This window comes from Protomyctophum parallelum (genome assembly GCF_964188405.1).
Source record: "Protomyctophum parallelum genome assembly, chromosome: 1".
Taxonomy (NCBI): domain Eukaryota; kingdom Metazoa; phylum Chordata; class Actinopteri; order Myctophiformes; family Myctophidae; genus Protomyctophum; species Protomyctophum parallelum.
Genome location: NC_139697.1, coordinates 65,053,357 through 65,064,294, shown reverse-complemented (window position 1 = coordinate 65,064,294; position 10,938 = coordinate 65,053,357). Strand labels below are relative to the sequence as shown.

At 40.8% G+C, this 10,938-nt stretch overlaps 1 protein-coding gene across 1 annotated transcript; it reads left to right on the top strand.

Moving 5' to 3' along the window:
• Nucleotides 1–3,340: 3,340 nt before the first annotated feature.
• Nucleotides 3,341–7,959, top strand: rom1a (retinal outer segment membrane protein 1a; the record flags this gene model as incomplete). Its single annotated transcript, XM_083766561.1, has 4 exons — nt 3,341–3,490; nt 5,326–5,756; nt 6,053–6,299; nt 7,565–7,959. The coding sequence occupies 4 exons, from the start codon at nt 3,341–3,343 to the stop codon at nt 7,745–7,747; spliced, it is 1,011 nt and encodes a 336-aa protein (XP_083622687.1). The 3' UTR covers nt 7,748–7,959.
• Nucleotides 7,960–10,938: the final 2,979 nt, after the last annotated feature.

The window sequence follows — 10,938 nt, the reverse complement described above, 5'->3', positions numbered from 1 at the left end:
AAAACTCTTAACTGTGAGTGGACGACACCATAAAGCATTACACTTGTTTACAATAGGGCCCACCATTTTCAATTCATCAAAACATTTAGAGACGTACGAATATACACAACTATAGGCTATAGTCAAAACAGAAAATCATCATAGGAGGTAAAAAGGGAAAAAAACATATACAGTGAGGGGGGAAAGGGGTGGGTGGGGGATTCAGATTTTACGGGGGCCAGTTTCGAATTTCAGCTGTCCGTAGGTGCCCTTTGAGAGCGGTTTTGAAGGAGTCAAGGGATTTGCATGTCTTAATGACTGTTGGTAGGGCGTTCCACTTCCACATTTTGGTGGAGCGAACTGAATTTAGTCCCATATTTGTTCTGGGTTGGACATGGTTTGTTGAACTCCCTCTGGTGTTGTGGGTGTGGACATTAAGGAAGTATTTAGACAGGTACTTGTCATGGATATCTTGGTGGTGTAGCGAATCTTGTGGACCAGACCCATTGCAAGATGCTGTACTCTGTCGTCAACCCTAAGCCATTCTAGCCTGTCAAAGTTGGCAGGGATGAGGCCAAGTAGTAGCCTGACCAGTTTGTTTTGGGATGTCTGGAGCCTTGTTTTAAGGGCCTTATAGGTGCTGTGGTACCAGGAGGTGCATGCATAGTCGAATAAACCTTGTACGAGGGCTCCTGTTAGGGTCTAAAAGGTGTTTTGTTGACCAGTGAGGAGATCCTGTATAGGAATCTTGTTCTTTGGTTGACTTTTTTGATTACGTTGTTGGCCATTTTATCACCGGAAAGATTAGCCTCCAGGATGGAACCTAGGTAGTAATTTCATCTTTTCGTGTGATAATATTGTCACCCACTCTAATCAAGAAGTCATCAGCCTTGCTGAGATTACTATTTGAACCAAAGAGAATGGATTCAGTTTTTCCCAGGTGTAGAGATAGTTGGTTATCAGCGAGCCAGGTGCAGATTCTACCGAGCTCAGAACTGAGGGCCTTTTCGAGACCAGCAGTGCTGCTGAGTCATCTGCGAACAGGAACAAGTTGCAGCCACAAGCTGATGTCATGTCGTTAACATATAGGAACAGTAAAGGCCCTAGTATGCTTCCTTGTGGAACGCCACAGCTCACTGGGAGGGGGAGGACAGTGTTCCGTTCACCTCCACCATCTGTTCCCTCCCATATGTGGCATGCCACGTAGCCACATACAGTATATGCTCTGGCCTGACAGCACGTTGCGCAATCGCTTACATAGGCCCCTCCCACAAATTTTGCTAGCCAATTACAATGTCAACGAGGCGAACACGTGCATGCTTCTCACCCTCAGGCGTCTTACTGGTGTATAGTAGTAGTAATTGTGTAATACTAAAATTACAGTAGTGTAATAGTAGTTGTGAAATAATAGCAAACCCACAATGGCTTTGACCATTGTGTAATAGTACTAAAATAGTAATTAAAAGCCAAACATTATTACTTGAGTGTGCAATTGCATTCACTAACTAGGATGTTGTATGTAAACAGAGTCGCATAATGAGCTACTGAGCCTCTTATATCTTATAGAGTAGGTATTAGAAAGGATAATCAACACTTGCTCTCTTTACAAATCTACCTTCCCTTCTCCAAAGCCAATGAGGACTACTACTGTGGATGGACAAAGGTTTGTTAGATTGTTATGTAGGCCTCCCCGAAAGCTATATGCTCACACATATAATATCAACAAATAAACACACTTCTCACAAGCACACATGTAGCCTATTGAAGTTATTGAAGTATTATTATTTTTACTTAACTTTTACAAAAAACATAAAAAACATTTGTTCAAATGGGTCTGACAATCTCGGAACAGAACATAAATTATGGGGAACTCCCAACTGTATCCTGTATGAGAGAACTCATACAGGATACAATATAAACAAGTGAAATTTGAAGTGATTAAAACAAAACATGTTGACAAAATTGGAACTGGACCAGTGAACACTAATTACAACTGCAAACTCACTTCCGGATTACTACACGTTAGCACTCTAACGAGTACAGAAATGTTTTCTTACTTGCACTTGCATCACTTGCACAGATGGATGTCGGTGCAGATGGATGCATGTGCATGTCAGTGGAAGTTGTAATATCACAAAACGTTAGGAGTGCCAAATAGGGATGAAAACGTAACCACTTTCAACCAATTTTGGGCACATCATTACAAGTGTGTCCTCAAAACCTTTGGGGAGAAAATAGCTGATCTACAAGCTCACAATGTGACGCATCATTCTCGACGTGTCATGATATTGTATATCAGCTATTTTTGCCATGTGACACTGCCAAACTACTAAATGTAAATTAGGCTTAAGTGAATATGGGCCCCAACAAATTCTGTGTTTTATAGACTAGCCCTTACCCGTTGTGAGATATTTGCCCCATTAATGTGTCAAATCGAAAAAAGGGCTTCGTTACGCCCTCCATATTCATATGGTCAATGCCTGTGTGAAAAGTGAGAGTGATTGGTGCAGGCAGTAAGGAGCTATGGCAGTGTTTCTGACAGACAGACAGACAGACACACAGGCAGACAGACATTGTTAGAATTATAGTATGATGATTGTATTGGTTAATGAATACATTGTGGATCTGGTGTGGATATGTCATGGGGGAACAACTCCAAGCAGCTCTCCACCAGTCACAAGCAGCTCCAGTATATAATGCTCCTCATATCAGACCTAATAATATCTCCCTATCATATACCTGCCTGTAAATTTGTTTTGTCACTCACGCCCCCCTCTGCAATCTGAAAGTGAATAGGTGTGCTGAGCAGACAATGGCCTGGATTCACAGACCAGTTTAATAGGATAGTTAGGGATTAGTTCCAGCCATTCAGTTTTGCCAAATCCAGTGTGGCAACACCGGATAGTGAACAGTGATCTAAGGTGACATCTGGACTTTTTTCAGCAATTTTTGGGGCCACCAAGCAGGTGAACTTCAACACTATCACCTAATGTATCCAAGATCCAAGATTTTCTGGTTCACAGATTTCTCTGAGGATTAACATCGATTACATTTGGGATTATGGCTACTTGTTTCTTGTGTGGATATTCGCAATTCCTTCTTGATTTTATTTTTTATTTTTAAAGCACTCCCAAGACTAGCAGTTAATTCTTCCCCCAACTAATTCTGCTTGTGGATCTTAATTTGAATTAATTCTCCTGTAGCATTTTGTATTAGTGCAGGTGATTAGTCTCTGCAGTCACGTCCATTTCCCCACAGATATATAGGACGAAGTGTCACAGGCAGCGCCTTCATCCTTTGTTTGTCACATTCACCCCTTTTCCTTCTGTTGAAACCCATAGGGAAACCCCTTGCTGCAACCATGGTGTACAAGCCGATGAAGTTCCCCTTTGAGAAGAGGGTGAAGCTGGCCCAGGGCCTGTGGATGCTGTCGTGGGTGGCCACATTGGCTGCGGTTTTCACATTTACCCTGGGCTGCATCCTCAAGACGGAGATTCGCAAAAGAGAACAGGTACAGTACCTGTAGTGTTACGTTTTTGTATCTTAATGTAGCTGTTATGGTATATTATAATTTGTTTTTATGTTTTTGATTTCTTATTGAATTTTAGATTCAACTAAATATTATATAGGCTACTATATGTAACAAATATTGTGTGTTTCTTTTACATAATTGCAGTCAAAAATTAAGGAAGCTCCGCACACTCAGGTCTGCGCACAATCAATGTATTTATTTAGCAAGCTTTCGGTCTACTGACCTTCTTCAGTCATAAATGGTAAATGGTGCATTTATATATATATATATTTATATATATTTTCATCCAAGCCGCTTAGATTGTGCATTACATTCACCGTCCTATTCACACACACATTCATACACCAATGGTGGAGGAAACCATGAAAGGCACCAACATGCAATTAGGGGTTCAGAGTCTTTCTCAAGGACACTTCGACCCTAACTCTGGGGGAGTTGGGGCCGCCAGTCATGAATATAATAAAAATAGGTAGCCCTATCCCTTGATGCAATAGTGAATTTAGGTTATAATAACGTTATAAACTATATTCAATGTCCTAAAACTATATGTGTTATATTCAACAGTTTACAGGCAAATAGGGGCAGCAGTGGCAGGGGGGTAGAGTGACGGAAACCGCAAGTTTGCCAGTTCGAACCAGGACTCCCCCAGAGTTAGTGTCGAAGTGTCCTTGAGAAAGACACTGAACCTCTAATTGCTCCCGATGAGCAGGTTGGTGCCTTGCATGGTTTCCTCTGTCATCGGTGTATGAATGGGTGAATGTAATGCACAATCTCTGTAAAGCGCCTTGGATAAAGGTGCTATATAAATGCACCATTTACTATTTACCAAATAAAATAAACATCAAAATTATAACAAGTTGTCAAATGATAAATAAATAATAGTAATCTTAAATGTCTTTAGACTATGTAGATATAGTTATAGTTATCACGCTTGATGTGAACTTAAACAAAATGGTAAATGCATCAATTGATCCACAAATAAAACAGGCATGTGGACAATACATTTAAACTCACTATTGAAGAGAATATGATACTGATCATACTGATTTACTAGCTGGAAATCAGTTCTGGTCTGCTTGCTAGCGACATGGTTGTGCGATGGAGTATAAATTAGACTTAAGCTTCTCAGGCAGATTGTTCCAAATCCTTGGAGTCCTGATATCAATACCCTGGTGTCCTTCACTCGTAAGACTTTGAACTGGCCAGCAAGGCCCTTTCCAAGCAGGTGATATGCCATCAAAATAAACTAGAATAGGTTATGTCATAATAAAGATTTTGCGTCCCAAATCAAAATCTAAATTGCCCCCGGAAACCAGGCCCTGTTTCTGTTTCATCGTTGAGTTTCATCGTATTATTATGTTCTCTTCAGGTACACTGCTGCAACTATTCATTATTTTCACAGTGATTATTCCACAGATTTCTTTGTGATTAATCAAATCAATATGTACATTTTGTTTATACCATTTAAGCCCTATATCTTTGGAGTGTCGTGTACCCACGACATTGTGGTTACGTTTTAGGTTGAAAATGGGTGAAGTAGTCCTTTAATGCTAACTTGTATGACTCAATGCAGTGAGTGAGCTTTAGTCATACTCATATCCACTACTTTGGGTTACATAAATTGGCCATAAGACATCAGATGACCAATGCATCCAATGCATCCAATGCATGCACCTTTGTCATTGTGTTCCGTCTTCACTGACATGCATGGCCTTACATTTCAAGAAAAATAAACTGTTTAAAGGCACCTCAAGAAACATTGAAGTTGAAAAGATGAATTAATAAGTTGCCTTTGCCTTCTGTCTGACTTACAGGTGATGGCCAACTCTGATATTAATATTGTTCCCAACACCCTCATCATTGTCGGTTTGGTATCAATGGGCATCAACTACTTTGCCGGCCGTATCAGTCAGGATGCCCTAGATGTTGGCAGATTCCCTAGTTGGAAAAAATTCCTGAAGCCCTACTTTGGCATCTCTTGCTTCTTCACCGTCCTCATGTTACTGTCTGTGGTCCTGAGCTTTGTCATGAGGTTCAGCCTGTCAAGTTCCCTGAGGATTGGTCTGAAGAACGGCATCCGCTTCTACAAGGATACGGACACCCCTGGCCGCTGCTTCCTGAAACAGACCGTAGATCGCGTACAGATGGATTTCCGTTGCTGCGGAAACAATGACCACAAGGACTGGTTCGAAGTCCAGTGGATCAGTAACCGTTTTCTTGACTACAACTCTGAGGAAGTGAAAACGTGAGTAACTCAGTCCATCAAGTTGTCCCTAAGTATCTTGGTTTGCATCAGAGTTGTTATCTGGTCTCAAGGTAATAGGCCTAGTAGTTTGGTCAGCAAATAGTACACAGTAGTGCATTAGAACCACATGACTATCTATGTATGACATTTCATGTACATGAAATGAAAATGACAAATAATTGTGCCATGATGTCAAAGTCATGGACAAAGACATGGGTAAACAACATTGAGATGTATGGCTCTCATCTCAAAATGAACAAAACATACAAAATCCACTTTTGTCTTGTCCCTTCCAGACGCATTAAGAACAACATCGAAGGCCGTTACTTACTGGACTCAGTCCCCTTCAGCTGCTGTAACCCAGCCTCCCCACGGCCGTGCATCCAGAACCAACTCACCAACAATTCTGCTCACTACAACTATGAGTACAAGACTGAGGAGCTCAACATCTATTTGCGAGGCTGCAGAGAAGCCCTACTCAGCTACTACGGGAACCTGATGACCACCATCTCTGTTGGAGTACTTTCTGTCTTCCTGATACAGGTACTGTACTTGCACTGCATCAGTGGTTCTCAACCTATTTATCCGTGGAACCTATAGTCAAACTAAATTGAATGCCTCAACTCCTACATTCCAAGTGCTTATCAGGGTGGGAGGGGTCCCCATTTCAAATATGATTATTTTGTGGGGTTACGGCCAGAATAGGTTGAGAACCACTCCACTATACATGAGTGATTTATGTCAATCCGCATAATTGTGTGTCTCTGAGCTCATTGTGCATGGGAAAAGCTTCAACAATAGATATTCGATTCACCCTGGGTTTGGTAGGAAAATGTATCTAATAAAATAAAAAAGTTTTGACAATGCCTTCCTTTCGTTGCCTCTCCAACCTGTACTCCTGAGTTTTCCCTCCAGTACCTTTCTTACTGGAGGGGATCAGGGGTCATCAATATATCCGTACACGGACATAATGTGTGTCCGTGGCAAGACTTGGCCTTCTCTGATTAGATTTCATTTTTACATAACATCATAATGTTTGATCATAAGACCCAATTCTTCAGAATATGTATGTGACACTATGACACATTAGCAGTCCAGTACTGTAGAGTGGTTCTCAAACTTTTTTATTTTCAAGGTATCCCATAATAACTCACACATGGTCCCGTACGGTCCATGTGGTTCAGACATGCACTGATCATTTAGGGCTAGCTCTTTATGTGTTTCTGGTAATATTATTGTCCGATGACTCCTAGAGGGAGATAATGGACACCCCACTGTTCTTTAAAACGTTCCCAGATGATTCTAAAGTAGTTCTTTTTTTTCTTTTTTTTTTTTTTTAAGATATTTTTTTGCGGCTTACGCCTTTTATTGATTTTTTGAAGGGACAGACAGTAGGCTGACAGGAAACGGGAGAGAGATGGGGGGATGACATGCAGTAAGGGCCGTGTCGGGTCCGGGAGTCGAACCCGCGGCACACTGCGACTGGATTACCAGTCCGGTGCCCAGACCGTTACGCTACGGCCTGGGCCTCTAAAGTAGTTCTAAAGGCTGGACATAATTTAGAGGGAAATTAGAATGTTGGTCAGTGTCAACATATTAAACTGCCATGATCCAGGAACCTTCAAATGAAAATGATTTTATTCATTTTGACTGTAATATACAGTGGATGTATTATTATACTTTTAAGACATTACAGAAGGCTATGATTTACCAATCAGAGACACATTTGTCCTACCGGTTGCTGCACCCAGTTTATAAAAAAGCTATGTTTAACTGGATCCCACTTTTCTCCACCTTGCCATTCCCAGGGATCTGTGCTGGTGAGTGTACGGTACCTGCAGACTTCCATGGAGTCAGTAACAGCAAGTAACGCAGAGTCTACGACAGAGGGGTACTTGCTGGAGAAAGACTTAAAGGAGACTATCAAGGAATATCTCAAGCCTGTCCTGACAATCCTCCACCTGAACTCGGTGGATGAAGGCGACGAATGAATGTCCTTTTTTCCACCATGGACAATAAAATCCAATGGTGGTATATGATGACCAGACGCAAAATCACATTATTGTATCTGTAAAAAATAAATAAAATAATCATCATCTTCATAATAATAATAATAATAATAATAGTATTCATATTATTATTATTATGATGCACATTCATTTGTTTAACGACTTGAGAAACACACAGAGTTAGTGTTACGGGGTGTCTGGGTGGAGCAGGGGTAAAGCTCCTGTCCACCACCGTGGAGACTGGGGTTCCAATCCTCCGCGATGCCTCTGGCTTGGCCAGGTGCTCCAACGAACACAATTGGCCATGTTCGTTTGTGGGTGGAAAGCCAGGTGGGGATGGCATTCTCTGTAGCTGCAGAACCGCCACCTACAAATTGGTTAGGGTGCATGCTTGGCAGGGAGCAGAAATGGGAGGGATAGTGTGTTGTGTTTGGGTATATCGGCATAAAGACTAAATTGGGAGAAATATGAAAAATGGGGGGAAATGGTAGCCTGGTTCCAGCCCTGAATCGCTTCCATTAAAAAATCACAACTGAGTGGTGCAACTCCCCCCCCCCCTCCTCTCAATTTCAATTCAATTCAAAGGGCTTTATTGGCATGAGAAAACATACGTTTACATTGCCAAAGCAGAAAGAACAATACAACAATACAGCAATACAATCAAAACAAAAATTATGTACTTTGTCAGAATCTTCAATAGATCAACTTCTATGTACCAAGATCACTCGATGCAGGTATAGTGCAGGAATATACACAATGATTAGTCTTTACGGTGGTTGTGTTCCATTTGATATCCTTCTCCTATCACAGCAACTCACAAATCTTGCTGCTGTGTTTGCACATTGTTGTACTTCGCCCAGCAGATATGGGAGTTTTTTGTCATTGGTCATGTTTTCAAAATCTCCGTGTGTGGTTGTAATCTGTGGGAAGTATGTGTCTCTGATGTCTTGGTACAATGGACAGATGGTTAGGAAGTGTAGCTCGGTTTCCACTTCATTTAGTGTGCAGTGGGTGCATAGTCTGTCTTCTCTCGGGATACAGGTCTGCCTATGACGGCCTCTCTCTCTCCTCTCTCTCTCTCTCTCTCTCTCATTAGCAGGCAACAGTGCAGCACGTGCAGCACTATCTCTCTCTGTTTCTGGCACAACAGCGTCCCTACTGGTACTAATAGTCATACTGGTGCTCATTAACACATACATAGGCGGACACATAGGTGAACCAACACATAGGTGAACCAACACATAGGTGAACACGGACATTGCTGTTCTTTGGAGTGGTTGCACCACTCCAAAATATGTCCTTGCGAACAAAATGAAAATTCAGACTAGTCAGGCTAGGGAAATGGGGGAGAAAAATTAAATAATTAGTGTTGGGGTATATTCAGATTCAGGATTCACATTGAATTTTGAATTTGGCTGAACCTCCATGGCCCTTTTAATCCAGAAAAGCAAGCACTATTTTCCATAATTAATTGTCAATATACTCCATACGAGTATATTATATCAAACTGCAGTACCGTCTTTATCACAATTTCTAATAAAGCCTCTTTAAAATCAATCACAAATCTCTTGGCAAATTACACAATTGTTTCAGATAAATTATATTGATGTATATATCTTTAATTCTTTACATAAAAGATGGTGTCGCTGATCATAGAGAGAGAGACATGAGACACACCGCTCTACTGCAAAGCAGGAGTACTGTATGACATTGTAATAAAGAAACATTGTATATGTATTAAAATATTAACTTTCTAATTGCCTTGTGGGGTGGTGTCACTTTTCTTCTTTTGGTTGATCCAAAACACACATTTTGTGTGAGAACACATTCAAGGAGTGAAACCGTAGGAACATTCCAGGAGTGCAAGGTTGACAGGTATATATACCGGTAGGTAGAGGTTTTATTGTTTGATCAATTCTGGGGGTCCTGTGTGGAATTCGGCCAGTGGGCCCAGAGTTCCATAGCTCCCATGACACCCTACATTCTGTCTGCTACTTCACCCTAATTCACCTGGACAAGGATTAAAAGGATTGATGACATGTGTCAGTAATGCAGTGAAAGCTGTGAGTGTCCTCTATCCCTGACACCTTTCAAAACGATGCTAATCCCATAGGTTAATACTCAACCTGCTGGCCTAGCAATCCTACACTGCTACACTACTACAGTACATGTCAAGTGTGATGTACTATCGATGTCCTATTGTACAATTTAAAGGAGCATAGGCCATTGACTATGACTCTCTGTTCTTGACATCGCTACTGACCATTTTCCAAAGCATTACTGTTTTTGAGTGTGTTTCATGGAATGTGTTTGAACACGAAATGTGTTTGTGGCACAGAATGTCATGATTTGATTGACTTATGTATGATGATAAGATCACCCTCGGTTATTTTATTTTATTTTAAGAAGCCATGCACCATTCATTTGAGTAGGCTACAGGGACGTCCAATCCAACACAATTCATTTCATTGTGTGGCTATTCTTTGTGTAATTAACAATATATTTGTGTTTTAATGGAGAATTTCATACTAGAAGGCTTTCTTACCTTTATTTGTGGTTGTTACGTCGCCACCAAAGAGGTCCAGGTGTTATTTTGTGCAAAAGTGCATTATTGGCTATTTCCCCTACCATAAGCCCTCAATGGTGGTTGGGGTTTTGTGCTAATTAGCTTATTTCCATCAAAATAAGTAGTAAAGTGTGCCGCTTAATTGGGATACTATTTACATTATGAAGAGATACAAAAGAAAATCAAAATATCAGGGGAAATAGCCAATAATGCGCTTTTGCACAAAATAACACCTGGACCTCTTTGGTGGGGACGTAACAACTACAAATAAAGGTAAGAATTTGCCTTCTAGTATGGAATTCTCCTTTAAATCCATAAAAAAAGATAATAAGCCAGGACTGATTTCAAACGTCTAGCTGAAAATAGTCCCTGGAGAAGTTCAGACAAGTTCAGTGATATTTTAACTTGTAGAGATACAACAAAAATGCCAAATATGTGGTAGCCAACTATGCAATTTCTGATTCTATACTGTATGACATGTATATTGATTGAATACTTTAGTCAGAATTGTAAACCAGCCAGTAAGACTAAAAGGATAACACACTAAACACATGTCATCCACAATTTAAATACAAACACTATGGGTCCTATTGTCATCAGTCCCTTA